This window comes from Physeter macrocephalus, chromosome 1 (assembly GCF_002837175.3).
Source record: "Physeter macrocephalus isolate SW-GA chromosome 1, ASM283717v5, whole genome shotgun sequence".
Lineage (NCBI taxonomy): Eukaryota > Metazoa > Chordata > Mammalia > Artiodactyla > Physeteridae > Physeter > Physeter macrocephalus.
Window position 1 is genome coordinate 135,823,910 of NC_041214.2, and position 21,556 is coordinate 135,845,465.

General features: G+C 35.7%; 2 protein-coding genes across 3 annotated transcripts in view; one reads left to right on the forward strand and one right to left on the reverse strand.

The window, feature by feature from the left end:
• Nucleotides 1–13,789, forward strand: part of CHODL (chondrolectin) — a 20,490-nt gene extending 6,701 nt beyond the window's left edge. The window contains exons 2-7 of one of the 2 annotated variants that reach the window (XM_028488032.2): nt 3,846–4,155; nt 4,295–4,452; nt 7,815–7,901; nt 9,775–9,877; nt 11,703–11,781; nt 12,375–12,447. In XM_028488032.2, the coding sequence (XP_028343833.1) occupies nt 3,846–4,155; nt 4,295–4,452; nt 7,815–7,901; nt 9,775–9,877; nt 11,703–11,781; nt 12,375–12,377 (740 nt within the window). In that variant the 3' untranslated portion in view covers nt 12,378–12,447. Of the gene's footprint in view, nt 1–3,845; nt 4,156–4,294; nt 4,453–7,814; nt 7,902–9,774; nt 9,878–11,702; nt 11,782–12,374 lie in introns of both variants that reach the window. The other variant, XM_007117875.3, reaches the window with a different exon arrangement.
• Nucleotides 13,790–16,262: 2,473 nt separating this feature from the next.
• TMPRSS15 (transmembrane serine protease 15) overlaps nt 16,263–21,556 on the reverse strand; it is a 148,067-nt gene continuing 142,773 nt past the window's right edge. Inside the window, exons 24-25 of the mRNA XM_024120341.2 lie at nt 20,904–21,043; nt 16,263–16,418 (exon numbers count right to left, since the gene is read on the reverse strand). Coding sequence (XP_023976109.1) covers nt 16,263–16,418; nt 20,904–21,043 — 296 coding nt within the window. The remainder of the gene's footprint in view (nt 16,419–20,903; nt 21,044–21,556) is intronic.

Consider the following 21,556-nt stretch of genomic DNA (forward strand, 5'->3'; position numbering starts at 1 on the left):
GCAACGGGAGAGGCCACGACAGTGAGAGGCCCGCGTACCGCAAAAAAAAAAAAAAAAAAAAAAAAAAAAAAAAAGTAAGAGAAAAGGAAATTCTCCATGTGATCTCACAGAATGAGAAAGGAGCTAATTATAAGGGCTCCCTAAGAAGATTAGCCTCTACTGAAGTGGGAAAGTTGCTTCGAGAAGATCCGTATTAATGGGACTTTTCTGGGAATTAGGGCAACATTTGTTTCCCAGCTGTTGGGAGTTCCACTGCTATTACAGCCAAGTGTGATCAGCCGAAATGGTGGCGAGCAGTTCAGTAGCTGCTGCTTCTGCTGCTTTTGCTGCAACTTGGACCAAATTTGCACAATAAGGTGGAAATCAGTAGTAAAAGAGAATGCGATATGAAGAAATTCCCAGTGTCACCTTTAACTGATTTTATATATAGATACCATAAAAACTACAATGTATCTATAATTTCCTTAAAACTGCTTTGCTAGATCTGAACTGCTAGTGACTTTTCAGTTTAAAATTTGTGGACACAGCTGATATTCAATTAATGCACTTTGGAGTTAATATCTGCCTGTAGTTGGTAATTGGCCACTGTCCTGATCCTCTGAGATTCCCCCTGCTATGCAGCCACCACAGTCTGCATCCCCTCATCTAAGACCCCTGGACCACCCCAACATCCACAGCCAAAGAGAGGATGCCGGGCCTAGAGCGCGCCAAGGCTGGCTATTATCCAGGGCTTGTGCAGTATTAGTTCTTAATTATTTTAAATATAATCCCTGTCTATAGATTTTTCTTTAATTATTATTGTTATTATTATTTCTCTACAGACTAACATTTATCTACAGATTGACATTCCTAGTACCTAATAGTGGTATTAGGAATTTCTACAAGACACTTAAAGCTCTCTTATGTATTTGATTAGAAGTGCTATTTTAATTTTATAAATAAGGTAATTTTCATCATCATTCTTGTATGCTCACCATAAATAATAAATCTGCTGCATTTGTTTTTTAGTACGTCAAAGATAATGAGAAGAGACTTTTAGCATATATGTCATACCTAGGCATTTTCCGAACTTGTGCTGGCTTTGTTACATAAATAATTTTTACTCATTAAAACTTCTGGCTAATCTGTTTTTGTTTTTTTTAAAATTTGGCTTCTTTCTGTTATCTTGCAAAACAATCTCATTGGACAACTTAATATTTCACAAGTGCTGGAATTAAATTGAAGTCTGAGAGTTCTTGGAGTAAAAAACTGAACAAACTGAAAACTCAAGGGAATGTAGTCCAGATATATTTTGAGACTTAGAAATATGAAAAAGATGTAGAAGATAAAAATGGAAACAGAGCTTGCTTTAAAAATACAGGCATAAAAATCACTAGGCTTAATGGCATTGCTAGAGTATTTCCAGGAACAACCATTTTAAACGATGAAGACATCACAAACCCTAATAATAAATTAGGAGAAATTTATAAAATAATAATAATTGTATTAGGATCAACCATTGGGACTTCCATGGTCATCTCTCCAGGATTATTTGTTTCAGACTGATTTGTCCTCTTGACGTCTCTTTAATTCCAGTTTCCCCGTGGTTATTCATACGAGCCTGTTATTTTTCATTAACAATTAGTTGGGGCAGTCTCTTAATTTGTTCTTTTTATTCAGTGTGTTGCTCCTGGGTCCAGATCACAGTTAATGACACAAAGAGGAAAACTGGCTGTCTTGCTTGCATTGCTGGAACTGCTATGTTATTAGTTGGCTGTTCTCAGCAGTGTCAACTTATTGAATGCCTATTACTCAAACACTGTTGTGAGGTTAGTGGCCTTCCACTGATTTCTGCTCCCTCCTGCCTCTAAGTGTCATCACAGGTCATTAATTGCTGATTCTGGGGGAGAATGGATGTGATACTGACGCTGGCTCAGTGTGATGTACTGTAATTAAGAGTACAAAGCTTGAATGCTTTACTTTTTTTGCCAATGTTTAAATATAATACACCCCCCAGCCCTCCACTACTGTCACATTTTCTTGATCGGCTACAAAATTAAATACATAGTGAAAAAAGCCTTCAATCCCAAGAATTGTAAGCAGTGAACCTATGCCTTGATTTCTTAGCATGAAGTAATTTGCCTTAATTTTACATAAAATACTAGAGAGTCTATTTTCCAAGGTCAAACCTCAAGCTGAAATCAGAGGGACTAAAAGGGTAGTGGAAGCTGTGGACAGCAGGCTGGGGTTAAGGAATAGTGACAGAGAGGGATCCATGGCAGTTTTTAAAGTTGACAGCAGAGATCAGAGGTGAACCAAGGAAGCTAATGAAAAACAAAACAAAACAGCGTGACTGTTCTGGAGATTGCGTCTATAATCTTGGCATACATATTTGGTGGTAAAAAGAGGCAGGTGTAAACAGTAGAACAGTAGGAATTCCACTGCTAAATCCTGTACACTGTAAAATCCCTGTTGTATATATGGCTGTATTATGACCCAATATGATCATTCATATTTGTAGTTATGTCACTAAGTAATTAGGAATATTCATTGTGTTCAGTTCCTAGAGGTATGTGAAATTCAATTTGAAGAGCTCTTTTAAGTCAAACTTTCATTTCCTATGTATTTAAGTCTTCACTGATGTAGTCTGAGCAGAGGTATAGTGATGTCACAGCAATGAAGCTTGATAATAAAAGGTGATATTTCATTAAGAGGTCTCAAGAATTATTTTAAGCTTCACTTGTGTTTCCGTTTAATATCTTGACACAAGTTTATATTCTCTATATAGTGACTTCTAAAATCATTAATAGATATCAGGAAAAATGGTTAAACTGAGTGCTGTAACTTATAAAAACCTTTAAAATACCAGTGAAAATTAAAATTACATTTTCAATTTCACCTCCAAATTCTGAGTATTCTATAAGTACTCTAGAAGGTTAACCTGTCACTTCTAATACAATATTATATTAATAATTTTTTTTAACATTTATTTAATTTTGGCTGTGTTGGGTCTTCATTGCTGCACGTGGGCTTTCTCTAGTTGCTGCGAGCAGGGGCTACTTTTCGTTGCAGTGCACGGGCTTCTCATTGCGCTGGCTTCTATTGTTATGGAGCACGGGCTCTAGGCGTGTGGGCTTCAGTAGTTGTGGCACGTGGCCTCAGTAGTTGTGGTACACGGGCTTAGTTGCTCCACGGCACATGGAATCTTCCTGGACCAGGGCTTGAACCCGTGTCCCCAGCATTGGCAGGCAGATTCTTAACCACTGCACCACCAGGGAAGTCCCCAATAAATTGTTTATTATTAGCGTTACCTTCATTCTGACTTCTACTAACTTTCAATTTTAATGTATTTGCTCTCTGATATATACAATAAAAACAAATATTTACCCCTTAAATTTGCCACTTTATTTAAATTTCAATTATTTAAATGTATTCATTTCATGACACCTTATGTAAATTTGCTTTTTTAACTTGTTTTTAATAATTCCTTTATGAATTATTCTTATTTCATAATTTTGACCTTTTAGCTTCCTTTACTGTGTATACCTGACATTCTTTTTAGCTACTTTCACTCGCTATGGTGTCAGTTTACAAAATCTAAGCCAGGAGAATTATGACTTCCCTTTACAAAACTTTCCTTGATATACTGTGTTTAAAAGTTTCTGTTACAAGTTTATTAGGGAATCAATTTGCGTATGTAAATTGAAATAAGAATCTAGAAAATAAACTTTCTGCAATGGTTCAATGGGAGAAGCATTCTTGGCAGATTGTTTCTGTTTTGATTGGTTCTTTCATTTTAATCTGCAGTAAGTAGCATTATGAATATAGTTCAGATAATCAATACATGGGCATCTTTTTTTTTTCAGGCCAAAAGGTATGTTTTGCTGATTTCAAACATCCCTGCTACAAGATGGCCTACTTCCATGAGCTATCCAGCCGAGTGAGCTTTCAGGAGGCACGCCTGGCTTGTGAGAGCGAAGGGGGAGTCCTTCTCAGCCTTGAGAATGAAGCAGAACAGAAGTTAATAGAAAGCATGTTGCAAAACCTGACAAAGCCAGGAACCGGGATTTCTGATGGTGATTTCTGGATAGGGCTTTGGAGAAATGGAGAGGGGCAAACATCTGGTGCCTGCCCAGATCTCTACCAGTGGTCCGATGGAAGCAGTTCCCAGTACCGGTGAGTAGGGATCCTGAGGACGCAAAGTGGGGTACTCAGAGGGCAAAGGACAAAGGGAGATTTCTCTTATCTGTAGAGGATGTCAGAATAGAACAGGCGAAGTCACTGAGAAGTGTTCCTGTTGCTCTGTACTTGGCAGAAACTGGTATACTGATGAGCCTTCCTGTGGAAGTGAAAAGTGTGTTGTGATGTATCATCAGCCAACAGCCAATCCTGGCCTTGGGGGTCCCTACCTTTACCAGTGGAATGACGACAGATGCAACATGAAGCACAATTACATCTGCAAGTATGAACCAGGTAGGAAGCACTGTAAGTCCATAGGAGCAGATTTTGTGCATATTTGCTTATATTAAGTTTTATCTTTAACCTTCACTACCTTTGGCTCATTTTGTTTTTCTGCTGTGAAACATGGAATTACTTTGCAGTTTGATGACAAAGTATTGACGCACAGTAGGCTATAAAGCAAACTGCCCTATGAGTTAAATAGAAGGGAGCAACTAGAAACATCCAGGGGGGTTTTTTAAGAGAAAATAATTATTTCTAATATTAAGGCCAAACTGTGTTTTTGTAAACAGATTTTATGAAGAGTAAATATCCATTTAAAAATATTTCAAAATTTAGTATAGTGTGTGTGAAGTAGGTGTAAGACACCAAAGCACCTGTAGGTTTACACATCTGATCAGTAGTTCTTTAGAGTTTCTGGTGAATTTAAGGGAAGCAAGCAACATTCTCCTGGGACGTTAGCTTATCATTTCATGACGTGATACTTGGTTTGTGCTCCTCAGTGAAAGTCAGAAAGTCAGAGAACCGTGGCGCAGAAAAGTAGGGGCGTGTGCCGCGTTCTCCGCGTGATCCTCATTCTTTGGAATATGCCTCGGCCGTTCGCTTTTGTCTGAAGTCTCCAACTTCTTGCCGTATGGAGCACGTGGGAAGATCGCATTGACCTGAGCTACACTAGTGTGGTTTCCTGCTGAAATAGTAAATTTGAGTTACTTTGACTAGAACAACTCAACTGAATTGATATCTGACCAAAAGAGAGACTAATCAGAACGATGTAAACTCATCGTTTTAATCATCAAAGAAAGTCAAATTAGATATTTAGGCTATGAGGATTTGTTTTTTTTCTGTTTTCGTCTTCTCAGTGTTTGGAAGTTTCATTTGAACTCTTCCAAGGGCTGTCTGCTTGACCTCATAACATGTGTTCGTGGAAGGCAATTACAATCAAGTACTGCTATTTCCAATATTCTGTTGAAATTACATGAGTCTTCTTTTTCTCATAAGACTGTAAAGCACAAGGGATTATTTGGATTAGATTTACCCTTCTCTTATATTTATCCTGCTCTTGAGCATATTAGCCTACTTTCTTTACCCCTGGTGAGTTTAGTCTTTAAACCTCTTGGTTGCTAAATGCATCATTACCCTTCTAGAAGCCTTTGCAAAGCTATATCTGTTACAAACTTAGGTTCCCTGTCTTAATTTTTTTTCCTAGAAAAATATGAAGTTGAAATTCTTTGATATTTTAAATTTATGACACTGTGTGCTTGAAACTATTAAATGAAACAAAACATATTACAGAGTATTCTTAATACAATATTATCTTCATTCTTTGAGCTTTTAGGTGAACCTTTGTATGTTATTTTATTTTATATCATATTTACCACATTATTCAGGTCACTTTTCCCCAGAATCCTCTTGTTTTGTATTAGGTAGTCTAGGTTTATATTACTCATGGAAGAGCGTTTGAGACATAAAATTAGTTTTTCATTTATCTTCTATATTCTACCTAAATCTTCAAATACCTATAGTTTTTTAACAAGATTCTTTCATGTATTTTTTTGTTTTTGAAGCACATGTACACTTCTACAGTGTAAAACTACTTAGAATTATTAATGTATAGAATTTTTCTACTTTGTTTTACTTTAAATATTTTCATTTTTATATATTTTCTATGTAGTTAACCTTCTTTCCTTGAGCTTAGTGTCTTATTTATGAAGGATGTTGGGCTGATTCAATTCCTTGCTTGTATCGTCAGTGCCTTTTTGATGGTAAGTAGTTAACTTTTTAGTGGTGAGGGGACCGGAGGATCAAGTAGTGAGACTAATTACAATTTACAAATTATAACACTGATTATTTTGAACTTTTTTCTCCAACTATACCAAAAGTACTATGTGAACTTAGTCTCCTCTTCTGCTCCTGCATACCGTCTAATAGCATGGCTACTGATACCCAAAGTGATAAAAAATTAACCTAGCTATACAGAAACTGAATAATTCACTTCTGAGTTTTCTCACGCTCTTCTCCACCTTTTTTTTTGGTTACTGTTCTGTGTGTTGAATATCTATTCTTTGGGTCTATCAATGTTATCCAAAGACATTTTAAGGGGATACTTCTGAATCTGATTTTTATATTTATTAAAATTACATTAAGAACTCTTGCTCTTAGACATTAAAAATAGTATGTAGGAGATTATGTTTCTAAAATTTTGTTACTTAATCAGCAGTTGCATTAAAGTTTGTTCAAATATTTTAAAGATAACCAGTTCTATGTTGATAAATTGCATAATATCTGTATTATTTGTTCAGCAAATACCAGTTGAGCACCTAGGGGCATAGAGTGCCTAAGTTCTGTGTAGGATAGGACTGTGTCAGGCAAAATATCAGGGTAATATACGTGTATAAGAATAATAAATATTATTATAGGATGGTGTATGATTAAGCTTCTAATGAATAGAGACTATGTGGCCAAATTAGAGTAAACATGACATCAAAATGATTTAATATTCTAAAACTAACGTAAGATGCTGCATGTGTTTTTTTCTTTTCCGTTAATTGACAAAAATAAACAGAGAATTATATTTTTGGAACAAATGAAAACAAATTTACAGGTTATTTTCTTAGTAATTCCCTTTATTTTCTCTGAACTATTAATTTAATGAATAGTGCCCTAGGGGGAAAAAAATTAGGCAAGAGAGCAGTACCAGATCATTGTAAGAAATTTCAACAGTTTTCAAGTGTGTGACAATTGAAGAAATCTTGCCTCATAAAACCAAGGAAAGAAACAACTTGCAAGCCTTAAGTTATGATTATTTTTTCGAGAAGTAGACACTATTGGAAAGCAAATCTAAGGATGACATTGTTTGTAGGGGACAGCAATGTGCTTTAGAACATTTTTACTTGAATCATCAATTCCAGGTGCAGTCCATATGCAGTTATCTGCTGCTTATTACTGCGAGGAGAAATCTAAATTATACACCAATAATAGTATAGAAATAATCCTGCTGGTCTTTGAATCGCAGTTAGTGTCTCATGTTATGCTCACCAATTCTTGCCTATCTTTTCCTACTTTTGTACCTCCTTTGTCATTATTACCTGTAGTAGGTTATCATCAGCATAGATGCTCTGGATTGCTAAATGCAGTTTGGGGTTACAGGGGTTCACCCAGTGGATCCAAGTTGCAAAGATTCACTAGGTCTTTATTCAGAGATAATTAAATGTTGACTTTATAGTTAGATCATTTCATATAAATTTAAATTCAAAATAGAATGAGCTGGAAGTTTTTCAGAAATCAATGTTTATTTTGTTTTATAATAAACTTTTATTTTCATCTGCATTTGTATTTGTCTTATCATTATGTATGACAACTGTACTTATTATTTACAGAGATTAATCCAACAGCTCCGGTAGAAAAGACTTATTTTACAAATCAACCTGGAGACACTCATCAAAACGTGGTTGTTACTGAGGCAGGTAATTAGTTCACATGTCTCTAACTCACCTATCAAGAGAAGAAAATGTACTTTTACACTTTGCTTCGCGTTGGCCCCAACTTTTCTTGTTGCTTGGTGCAATAGTGCACTAAATATAGGCCTATGGAAATTTACTTTAGGACTAGGTTAGAACAAATGATGCTAAGCTAGTTTTCAAATAGAAAAACCTATTTTGTTTTCTTCCTATTTTCACTTAAGTGGATGTATCTAGTACTAAACTAAGTATATCCTACACCAAAACGTGGATCCACAAGGATCTTCCCCAGTATGTAGGTGTTATTATGTAAATGGGTGCATTCAGTGGCCTGTAAACAGCTGGGTACTGTTAAATGGTTAGGGATTGGCTGGGGTAGGCTGGGCTTAAAAAAGCCTTATTTGTAGACTTTGAGTTTTCTGTGGTGTGGATACTCCCACCCTGGTCAGTTTCAAGCTACCAAGTGACATCACTGACGAGCAGGTTGGGTAGTAGGCATCCAATGAGCTTTCAACTCTGTGTCTCCAGCACACCACTGTCTGCAAAAGACACGAAATGCAATCCCAGTGCCAATCTCATGTTAGTCAAAAACTGCTCTTAGGATCCTTTAGGGGCTTGTTGTAGCATGGCCCTATGCCAACTGGACAGGAATATTTATTTATACTAGTTACTTTGTAAAGATTGAGCCAAAGACCCAAAGTCTCAAAATCTTTCCACAGGTGATGCAAAATCCATGAAAGAGTAGGAAATACTTTCTTTTTTCTTTACTCTTATATGTAAAGGATCATGATGGTCTTTTGAAAAGGAAAGAAAATGTGTCTTGAATCCTTAAAATGCTTGCAGTCACCTTAACAGGCTCAAGAGTGGATGAAAACATAGAAGATTATCCCCAAAATACCCCATCACTGGACCTCAGTTAATTTTTCTTCTCTTAACAAAGGAAATGATGTGCAGTTAAATGGAGAGTTTGATCTAAGTCCTGTCCACTTTGACCAGAATTATTTAGATTAATTATGATGATAGCTTTCAATTTGCTAGCTTGATGCATAGTTTTCCAATTTGCTTTTCTTGTATGGACATGATATTAAACTTTAGCGCTTTTCACTTTCAGGTGTCTGATTTTAAAACCATTCAGAACATGTAAATCTAATTAAATAGATCAGTAAATAATTACATTAGGAATATTTACCCTCCTATGACATTGAAAAATTGTTTAATAAGGTCATTTTAAGCGGTACGGGACATCAGAGTGGCACTTTTTTATTTTACCAAGAATACCTAACATTATCAAATCTGATAGGACAGGATAAAAAGATGATTCATTTTAGAATTTAATGAAGATCACGTGTTTATGCCTCTGTAGTCTTATATCTGTAGGTTATGACTCTATCATCATTTAATATTTACATATTTTGGTTCAATCTCAGAGTCATGCATATCATTATGGCACTGGGCTTATTAGTTAGGATAATTACATATCCAATAAATCAACAATTATTTTAATCATGATTATTCTTTAATAATCAGTACTTGTTTCTCAAAGTAATAACTGAGAAGGATTAATGAAGTGAGATAACTAAGATTATTAATATGTTGTGAAAACCAGTCCCTATCTTAATTGAAGATTTAATAATAGTTTTGGAAATAGGGACATTTAAATGGAGCATGGCAACCATGCAGTATATTTTGTTTTTAATTTCTAGTGAAACATGAATATATTATTTCATTAGATTATTCCGTATTCTGGGAAGAACGTTACTTGGAATCTTATTGATAATAATTATACTTTGCCTTAACTTGTGGAAAGTTTTTATACAACTTTAATGTCAGAATCCTGCCTCAACTATCTCTTTACGTTAAGACTGTTTTACTTTTGTAGGAATAATTCCCAATCTAATCTATGTTGTTATACCAACGATCCCATTGCTTTTACTGATACTGGTTGCTTTCGGAACCTGCTGTTTCCAGATGCTGCATAAAAGGTAAATAACTCATATATGCAGAGACAACTTGAAAAGCTTTAAATAGGTTTTCAGGACTCTAAAAATTTAGCATAAAATTATATTTTTAAGTTGCCTTAAGAAAGTTCTGATTTTCATGTCTGTCAGTACATATCCAGTATACATAATCTAATAAAATATACCTTGATTATAGGATTATGAATTATCTTGTTTAATCCTCACAAGCCATATGAAGTAGGTATCCTTCTGTTTCTATTTTTCAGTTGAGAAGATGGTGGCTTAGATGAGTCACACAGTTTGCCTTGGGTCTCATAGCTAATGTGTGTGATGGACCTGAAATGTGAATGCTTATAAGCTCACAACATATGCAACTATATTACACTGTCTCTTTTTATTAAATATAAGCATTAATGCTAAACCTTTCAATCCTGACCTCAAGTTGTATGAAAGACTTGATTTTTGTAAGTGAACTTTGTAGTACCTTTTCAAAATTTCAAGTCACAGCCTTCTGTTTTATTTCCAAAGGATCTTTTAAGTATAGGAACTATAGTATAATGGTAAAAATGGGTTACTTTTTAGTAGGCCTCTTGAAATAAAGTGATATGTCTTAACAGCAAGATTCTTGAGAGTATTCTTTTATATCTGTTTATGCATACCCTTGAGTTACAGGTGAAATTTTTTCATATGTATCAGTTTGTCAATTAAACTAAAACATTAATGTATGAAATATAAATATGTATCAAAGGAAAAAGGAAAAGATGTGGATTTTAATTAGTGCGTGCTTGCTAGAATAAATTAGACATCTTTGTCAAAGTGGTGGTTTTTTTTTTGCGGTACGCAGGCCTGTCACTGCTATGGCCTCTCCCGTCGTGGAGCACAGGCTCCAGACAGCATGGGATCCTCCCGGACCAGGGCACGAACCCACATCCCCTGCGTGGCAGGCGGACCCCCAACCACTGCGCCACCAGGGAAGCCCCAGTCAAGGTGTTTTAAATAACAACTGATGAAGAGAATGCTTCCTTCAGGGAAGGACTTGCAAATCAGTCATTTTTCTCTTTTGACTTTACTTCATCTTCTTCTTTTCCTGAAATGAACCCTAAAGAATTGCTAAGTAAAAAAGCCCCAGAAAAAAAAATTAAATAGATGTAAACTCTAAATGGTTCGCATAAATTTTTTAAAGAATCCAACCTGTGATTTACTGGCTGTTTAAAGAAGACATTTTGAATAATGATAAATAAAGCCTGGCAAATTAATACTACCTATTGTGACATAGTTTGTCCTCTTGACTTTCATATATATATGTATATATATATATATATATATATACAGATATATCTATATAAAACACACTTAAAATTATTTTTCAATATTTTATGCAGAATAAAGACAATAGTAAATATCTAATTTCTACCCTTAATTCCTAAGGCTATAGATGGAAAGAAAATTTATGATTATGAAAAACAATGAAGTAGAGCGAGGATTTGATATAAATTCCCCCATAACCCAGCCAAACTGTTACAGAAGAGCTGTAAATAACAAATCAGTGTGAAAAAAAGGATTTGAAAAAAATTATGTAGACCTTCTCATTTCTAAAATTAACATGACTAAAGTGCCAGGTTTTGGAGTTTCCTCTGAAGTTCGTTTTCCTTCTTCCAAATAGTGTGTTGTGTGGAGATTCCGCTCATTCTCAAGTCTTCCAGGTTTTTATACTTTGAAGACCTGTGGAGTTTTCACTCGTTTGAAATTCTCAGAGTGAGAAAATAAATCAACATAGACTACCTCTGAAATTAAGCTGTTAGCGCTGAATTCATTCTCTCTTAGATCCTCCCCTTTTCCTTTCTTCCAGGAAAGCAAGGAGAAACTTCATCAAAGACTCAACTCCACTGTCATCTGAATGCCTTGCAGAAAGTTTAAATTCCAATCTGGTACACATGATGGCTTCTTTCATTCCATGTCATGTTCAAAATAAGAAGTCTTGTTTCCTTAACTCATAATAACTCTTAAATAAAATAAATACTAATGCTACACAAAAGCCACATTAATAACTTAACCACCCTTTTGTTTTAACCATTTAGGAAACCTTCATGTTTTTCATAGACTTTGCTTGGCTTATTTTCTGTTCACGTTAGATGACTTCATAGATAGAGATATATTGATCTTACTTAATTGGGTACAAATCTCTAAAACATATCGTTTAGATATAGTAATTTATTAGTAACAAATTCACAGTTAAATTGAAGTCAGGTAAGTAATATTATAAAATTGTACGACTCAGGCTTGTTTAGGAAGACTTCATTTCTTTCTTTGAAGGAATTCTGCAATGTCTGATAGACAGACTGATTACCATTTTCACATACTGGAATAATCTAGAATTTTTTGTAGGAATGAAAAAGTATGCTGGTGAGAGAAGAAAAACGCTTTCATAATAAGGGTCTGACATATTTCCAGTTGGACCAAGACATGCCTAGTTTGATAAGAAGTCTCAGACATTGAACTTATTACTTCTTCTGTTTTTCAGTAAAGGAAGAACAAAAACTAGCCCACACCAGTCCACACTGTGGATTTCAAAAAGCACCAGGAAAGAAAGTGGCATGGAAGTATAATAATTCATTGACTTGGCTCCAGAAAGGAAAATAGAGTTTTGTAATTCTGGATCTGTATAAGGAATGGCATCAGAACATTAGCTTGGAATGGCTTGAAATGTCAAAGGATGTACAAGATGAACTGTAAGCTCCCCCTTGAGGCAAATGTTAAAATAATTTTTTATATGTTTATTATTTCATTTATAAAATAACGCTGTGCTAATAATGGAGTGAGACATGCTTATTTTGCTAAAGGATGCACCAAAACTTCAAGTAAATGGGATGGACCATGCAGATTAAATTGCTATGAACACATCAGAGAAGTATGTGCATTGGAAGCAGTTATTTTTGTCTCTTTCACATTTCATAAGTTGTAATCTAGTTAATGTAATGTAAATTGCATTGAAATTAACAGTGTGCAAAATATTTTTCCTTTACATAAGTGTTAGATAAAAATGGACTGTTCTTGTATTTATTTTTACAGTGTTTCATTTTTCAATACATGCTGTTTTGATTAAGGAAACGTATCACTGTTGTCAACTGAATTCACATACATATAAATATATTACCATAGAAAAAGTTTCTTTTCTAGAAATGGCTCATCTTAGTTTCTCTGCTTTGGGTCAGAGTATGTTTAGGAAATCTCTTCAGAAATAAGAAGTTATTTCATTAACTGTTGTGTAAATCTAGTCAAATATTTTACTTGGAGGCAAGAACTGTCTAATTTCAGTTGTGCAAGACATGTGCCTTACAATTATTTTGCATTTAAAATTCAACAGATTTTGTAATAACTTTGTTAATAGCTGTATAAACAATAATATACTCAATCTAAAGCAACAAAAGTGGCATACACGATATAAATCATATGTCTTCACGTGTTGCCTATGTAACCACAAGTAGCTCTCTGAGGGTTCTGGAATCGATTTGGCCCCTACCTTGCCAACAAAGCAAAGGTGGTTGTTTGGGGTCTGGGATTGACCCTGGAGGCCGATACCTACAGAGTTTGCCTAAGGTTTTTCCTAGCTCCGTTTAGCCTCTATCAGCATATAAGGCGGTTTTACAGTTGGGACTAGTTGAGTGGTCACCACTAGTGTGCAATTAAGCACAGCGCACTGACGTTTCCACAAGGAAAGAAACTGAATTAGTATAAAAATGGGTTGGAGGGCATCAGTGATCACATGTTCGTTGTCCACGTTTGGCTGAGAGAGTAAACTGGGGTGCCTCCGTCCTATCTTCTAGTTTCTTCCATGCTTGTGGTTACTTCTTCTCAAGAGAGAGTTGTAACTATCTGGTCTTCAAATGTCTCTGTGCTCCTTTTAACCAAATAAAAAGTTCTTGTTTCTGAAGAATGATCATTGGTGTTGTCTCAATATCTTAAGTGAACAAAGTACAGATATGTTTGCAATAATCTAGGGGAACAAATGACTGTTTAAGTGTGGTAAGAATGGAAGTTATGGCTGTAGACTGTTTTGAACCTCATCTTTTCAGTTAGATAATGAAGAGCTTTCACTAAGGCAATTCACAACTCCAGTTGGTTGGCAAAATTAAGAGGCAAAATAGAAATTAGTGGGCATTGGTCCTTTTTCAGCTGCTCAGAGACTGAGGAAATAGGCAGCTGCGTTCTAAGCTTAGATCTGCCCACATTTAGCACTTCTTTTTCTTTTCTTGGCGACCCATCTTTCTGGGCAGAATAGGAGACCAGCTGCTGGGATCTACCTCTTCCCTCCAAGCTCCCACCATGCATTTCTTCCTTTAGTCAGGTCTTGATGGAGGGAGACTAGGCTTTCCCCATCGTCTGTGCCACCCACAACTGCAACAGCTGCAGGGCAGGAGAGGCAAAGCAATGGGGAAGGGACTTGGTTTTGCCTTTTATCTTGATCCAGAGCTGGATTACTCTTCCAGTGTCAATTACTAAATGCATAAGTTCCTAGAGTTGGGATAATGAACTTCTGTCTTATTGGAAAATGGTAGAGAGACTGTCCTAAGGGTTCCTTAAGCTGACCTTTGAAAAATAAAAAGGAATAGATGTTGTATTTGTATTTTCAGAGCATACTTCTAATAAGTGTTGTGAAATGCAGGTGAATTGCAGAACAATATTCAGGAAATAAAATCAAACAGCAGGCCCTACCCTTGTTGTTTCATCCTTCCTAACCACTCCATCCTTCGTATTAGGAACAGGTCATTGGAAAGGTTTTAAAAAAGAATAGTGTGTTCAGGGACTCCCAGTTTTTGTCCTAAGAATAAATCCCGTGATTGTTTACCAGGAATTTGTAATCCTCAATCATCTGGATACACCTTTTTAAATTTTTACTGGAGTATGGTTGATGTACAATGTTGCATTAGTTTCAGGTGTACAGCAAAGTCAATCAGTTATACATATACATATATCCACTCTGTTTTAGATTCTTTTCCCATATAGATCATTACAGAGTATTGAGTAGAGTTCCCTGTGCTATACGGTAGGTCCTTGTTGGTTATCTGTTTTATATATAGCAGTGTATACATGTCACCTTCTTTATATGGTATTGTTTTCCCTTTCTCTGACCATTGCCCAGAGAGAGAGTCTTTTGCTTGGACAACTCATGATTATCTACTGTCCCTTCTCCCTGAAATTTCAGGATCACTCCCACCTACATGGTGGTCCCCACTGCCTCTTCAGTACGTCAGTAACAACCATTCCTCTCAGGTGTAGCCCAAGTCTCCTTTCTTCCATAAGGCCAATATAAACTGATTGATCCCTTCTTTCAACTGCTTGAAACCTTACTCTCTCATCTATTGTTTTGGACCATATACACCCATGCAAGAATGTGTGTGTGTGTGTGTGTACATTTGTATTAATTTGTATGAATTTTGTCTTCCTGAATAAATCAGTAGATTTTATGTGGTAAGCGAAATTGAAGTTTGCGCTTACTCTGGAAATGATCCAAGAGATTAAAGCAGTGGAGCAAATTCATTTATTTCACATTTTTGGCCTTCCAGTGGGCAATTCAGCTGTGTCCAAATAAGTTTTGCACATGTTAGAAATATCCACTGTAGCTCATCTATCAGAGAAAAACCGCATTTGTAATAGTTGTATTTCTTTGATATGTCTGATAATTTTTGGAAACCTAAAAAACACTAGCTTGAAATAAATGGATCGTATGAATAATCCAGGTAAAAAATGATCCAATGAAAGTATGACAATATTAGTTAATTTAGCTTTAATTTTGATACAAGGCCGATATATGGACTTGTGCTATTTTGCTGTTTAATTAGCTTATTTGAGAGAATTGTGCAATCGATTTAGTTCAGGTCTGTGACATGAGCTTACAATAAATATTTTTGATAAGTGGGGAAATTATTAAGGATGTGCTCAAGTTGGATTGGAAATGCATTTGGATAGAAAAGCAGGAGAATGACTGAGATTCTTATAATAGTGATCTAAGCTGGAATTAGATAATTTACAGCAGTCTATTTTAAACAATAACATACTTTGTGCAAATAGTTTATTTGCTTCTCCTAATTTTGCTTAAACTTTAAGTGTAATAGTATATGCTTTAAAATAACATTCCTTTAAATAAGAGAATATGATAAAAATAATGATTAAGAACAAAGGAAATAATATCTGTGAAAGAATAACTGTTCACAATAAAATCAAAATTTATTATTTTAAAGTTACTTTGTATTGTAAAGATTAGTTTTTATTTTCTCCCCCAGCATTTCGGTGGCTTAGGTAAAGAATCAAGGCTTTTAGAAACGATTTTTTCAAAACTCTCTCAATTTCCATGCTTCTTGAAGTGGAGTGGGAAAACTGCCTGATTTTCATCTTTGCTTTAGGAAACATTCTAATGTAGAAAACTTTGTATCCATTCTGTGAACCTCGGGACCCAGGAGTACACCCCTGGGCGATGAGGCAATGCACACTGGTATCCAAACGACGTCACACCAGCCAGGAACCATCTGTTGTTTTCTTGGCACGTGAGTGGTCCTCCTGAATCCCCCTAAAGAGTAAATTGCAAAAGAAAATTGTAGATGTGTGATCAATTGATATAAATATAAATATATATATATATTAAGCAAATAAGTTCAAAATTGAAGATCAAATATGGTTTAATTGCAGGCCCGCATACCACAAAAAAAAAAAAAAAAAAAAAAAAAAAAGAATTAGAAACTTTCGCTGCTCAGTAAGGACACAGAGAAACTATGGCAACTGAAACAAAATTTATATGTAATTTTTTATGATTCACTCTTATAGCAAGCATTTCCTTGCTTTAAGTATGGCATTTTAATGGGTAACAAGAAATTTTCTAAGGCACAACTCTGAGAGCATCCAACCAAAATATATGTTAAAAGCTAATCCTTTTATTAAAGGAGATATGTCCTAAGTATCATGAGGGGCTTTATGGAAAGACAATATTCCACATTATGTGCTTTAGGATAGCCAATAACTCACACATAAATTTGATTTTAGTTCTCTTGGGCAGCATTAATTTTTTGGCATTAGACAAGCACAGTCAGATTTGAAAAAAACAATATTTCAACTGAAATAGGCACATTTATGATATAATTTCTAGTGAGAGGCACACATTTTCATCTATCTTAATTGATGAAATGCTTTTAATTTTCATAAATGTTAATTATAGCAATTCCTAGTTGAGTTAATTACATAGATTTTTTTTCCACAGGATTATTCCTGTGTAATGCAAATGAATATAATGCAAATGTATAGTACTGTTTTTTAATGACAGAGAATTGACAAATATTTCCCCACATTCACTGTGAAAGCATTTTAATCTTTTTTATATTTATGAAGGAACTTAAAGCCTTGTGTACTTTGATAAATCACTGGTACAATAGAATATTTCAGCTAAGCTTATGTTAAAAAGTATCCTGAGAGACATTTTGCCTGATTCTTTATCACCTTTGGGACTTATATTTAAGGGGAAAAAATGTGGTCTAGAAAATCATCCTTTCTCTCCTGAGGGAGAGGAGCATAAATCTCATTGGCAACCATGGGTTACTCCTTTTCTAGATGTAACAAATGTGTTCAAGCTGTTTGAGGGCGGGGATTGTGATTGCACTTCTGCATCCTAAGCCCTTAGTTCATAATATGGTTCAGAAATATTTACGGAACAGTGTCAATTCAAGGTAAGAATAAATACTGACTCAAAGTGGTATGTGACTTAGAAGTTAGTAAAAATAAACCTCAAATGTTTGGGTATTTTAAAAAGGAGTCATTTGGTTTGCTTCATATTTTCAAAAATAATTTCATATTTTTTAAAAGACAGTAGAATCCGGACGTTGATTACTTGAACAAGGATTTTAAATTACCCAGCACATACTGGCTCAGTGGCTGTTATTCAAAGAATCCACCAGCAGGCCTGAGGCCAAACAGCTGAGTGTTCTGTCTGGGTCTATGACTTCCCATCATCTAACTACATACACCATTTCAGTTCTACTGTGTTACTTCTCTTCGCCTTCATTTTCTGATTTGTTCAATGAAGTTATTTCCTTCCATTATCTCAGAGATGTGTAAGTACTTCAAAAATATGAGTGAATGTCCAGCCCATAAAGTATTAACCTAAAATTTATGTTTCTACGGAGATGCTATATATTTTTTTGTGTGTGTGTGTGTGGTATGCGGGCCTCCCTCTGTTGTGGCCTCTCCCGTTGCGGAGCACAGGCTCCGGACGCGCAGGCTCAGCGGCCATGGCTCACGGGCCCAGCCGCTCCGCGGCACGTGGGATCCTCCCAGACCGGGGCGCGAACCCGGTTCCCCTGCATCGGCAGGCGGACGCGCAACCACTGCGCCACCAGGGAAGCCCCGGAGATGCTATATTTATAAAGGAAAACAAAAATCATTAACTTCTTTGACTGAACATCTGAGTATAAGGGTTGGAGACCAGTTTTATTTAGGGTAGTGGTTCTTAAACCTTGGGTTGCATCAGAATCACCTGAGGGCTGGCTCACACAGACATTGCTGGGCCTCCACCTCTAGAGTTTCTGATACAGTGACTCTCTGGCAAGGCCAAGAATTTGAGCCTATAACAAGATTTCAGGTGATGCTGATCTCCTGGATTGGAGGCCACACTTCGAAAACCAGTAGTGTATAGAACAAGTCTCAGAATAGTCAGCAGAATGGGTTTGCTCTTTGTGTCATTCACTTAGTTTTATAGAGAGAGGACTTTTGGCAGCCACTCATGGTGCCTTAAAATCCAAACAGCTGCCTAGCAAGCACAATCCTTTGGGAAGCCAGAAGATATTCAAGAACATGTGAATGACTAATAAGGCAAATTCTTCACCACTATAGGGAAAAAATAATGCTTCGAAGAACTTATTCAAGTGATATATCAATAGTGACATATGCATAATTTAAAATAATGTATCCTTATGTAATCAGTCCTCCTTTTTAACACAATATTAAAGATGAACAAAGAAAATCATGTAACTCTCTAGATGATCGATTACTCAATCATGATAACATTATATTACACAAGGTATTGCCTTGTGTGGGAGCTTTCTTACTTGCTAATGAATAACATACTTAGACTCTCTAGAAATTGGAGCCAAATATGAGATTTCAGAGATCTGGCATGAGTTGCTGGCTTAATGTAACCCAAGCATCGATAACATCAGCAGTCATATTTTCTACCTAGTGCGTGAGGTGTCTGCCACACAACCCCCATTAACTCTAATTGAAGTTGTACAGCTGATTTCCCTTCTGAGCAATAATTCTATAAATCTCCCTCTAAGTGGCAATATATCTTACCTTTAGTACACTTTTCATTTTAAAAGGAAAGTATAAGAGAAAAATTGTAAACAAGAATGCTATCCTATTCGTCTTGAATATGCAAGAGTCATCAAAGCAGAATAAATGTAAAACTACACTGAACATTTAAGATGACATGAGACATTGGCTTCACTAGAGAACACATATTCGGATCTACCTGTTTAACTGTCTGTTAAGAAAGTCTTGTATTCAGTCCAATTATTATGACATATGTATTAGTATGTGTTCATACAGATAACAAGTTGTTTACACTTTAACAAAGTGAAGCCATTTCCTCACAGTATAGATTGCTACATCTGCATTTGTAGATTATTCATTTGCTCAGTACTGCTATCAGGTTTAATCTAATCCAGTAGATGTTAGTGCATTAATATTTTATTAATTTTCAAATATAGAAAATATGCTCCAAAATTTATTTACAAAATCTCATAATAAAAATTGTTAATATTTTTGTGCACGTACTTAATGCCTTACATGTGTTATCTCTTTTAAACCTCTCAATAATACCTAAGTGACTTGCCCAGACTCACTGGTAAGTGTTAAAGCAAGGGTCAAAAAAGTAGTTTGAGCACAGAATCCATGCTTTCATAGCTAGTCCATACTGCACCTAAAAATTAATTATAAATCTAAAATCTAGCAGAATTTACTTTCTATTTGTTGAATGTATATAGATTTCATGGATCTGATAGATGGCTACATTATTTCTAGGTGGAAATAGAGACACAGATGTAGAGAACAAATGTATGGACACCAAGGAGGGAAAGTGGCAGGGGTGGTGGTGGTGTGATGAATTGGGAGAGTGGGATTGACATATACACACTAATATGTATAAAATAGATAACTAATAAGAACCTGCTGTAAAAAAGAAAATAAAATTCAAAAATTAAAAAAAATAAAAGCAAAAGCAAAAAAAAAAAAAAGATGTTTTTATCTTCCATGAGGGTTAGTTTGTGGGTAAGAGTTTTCTTTGAAAGTCACACAAGTCAAAAGAATGAGCAAAAAATCACACCTCTCTAAAAAGTTCCAATTGAAAACCTCTTTAGGACACTGGATGCCAACTTATTAGTGCTTCTATTTACTTATTTTAATGTTATTCTCAAAGTATTTGTATTTTTAAATAAATCATTTTTTATTCTGGAAAAAAAAACAAACAACTAGTGATACTTCAAACATATTGCAGGCTCTCCAGGTTGGTTTTCATCCAGAAATTATTCTGGGTCACTAGACACCTGGACTAGACTCTAAATCAGGGTTGAGAATTAGAGGAGTACAGGCCAATTTGGCCCACAGACCTGTTTTTGTCTGATTTGTTTGAATAGGGTTTTAAAGAATTTGAAATTTGAAAATAAATGATTCTAGCTAAGGTACATACTCTCCAGCTCACCCCCGGGCCCACTACTGCATATTTTTCCTGGCAGTCAGACACATCCACATGTTATGCCAGATGTCTCTAAAGACATCTGATTTGTAACCTTTGTTGATAAAAGTTAGTTCTGTTTCTAATGCTCAGGTCCACCCAGGAGTACTATGCAAATAGGCCACAAATAAAAGTGAAAAGTCACAGTTTTGTAAATGAAGAAATGAAATTAAGACCCTGATGATTTCTGCACTCCCTAATCATTGTTGAGTGATGAACTCATCATGTAGCAATACTTTACTTTCTGGAAATATTGGGTGAGCGGTTTTACATATTTACCTGACAAGAATCTACACCTCCTTCTTCGTAGGCTGCACACACCATATTTTCTGTAATGTTATACTCTGGCATCTCTTGTTGGCATTTCTCATTTGATAGAAGGGGAACATCAGCTTCTTGCAGTATGTCTGCAGGAGGACCTGTTCAAAATGGATAATGCAGCCAGCCAGTCAGAAGTGATCAACATGCATCATTGAAGGAGCCACCATCAGTCTTTTTTATTTCAACAGTTCACTCTCATTACCGAGTACTGTGTGTATACATAATGGAACCAAATGCTAAAAGCACATAATAAAGCCCATCTGCAGATTTTGCCAAGTGGGTAACAGTAAAGCACTTCTTTAGTTCCCAAGGGCTAGCAGGGATGGTGGATTGGACTAGACGGTCTTTAGGTATTTTCAGTAATTTCAAATGGTTACAGCATTGCTTATGGGGGTAAAAAGCCCGCCAACACAAAAAGTTTCATTCATGGAAATCAGCAAAGTCTCAGAAATCCAGCAGTGCTTTTCATTTGGCACCTGAAGAGGTGCTCCCTTATAATGGCATTCAGCTCCTTCGTGGGTCTGTATGAGCAAACAGGTGTGTACTGAACAGGAGACGAAGCTCAGAGGAACTGTGCCCTGGTCTCAGGGCAATCAGCTTGTCATCCACAT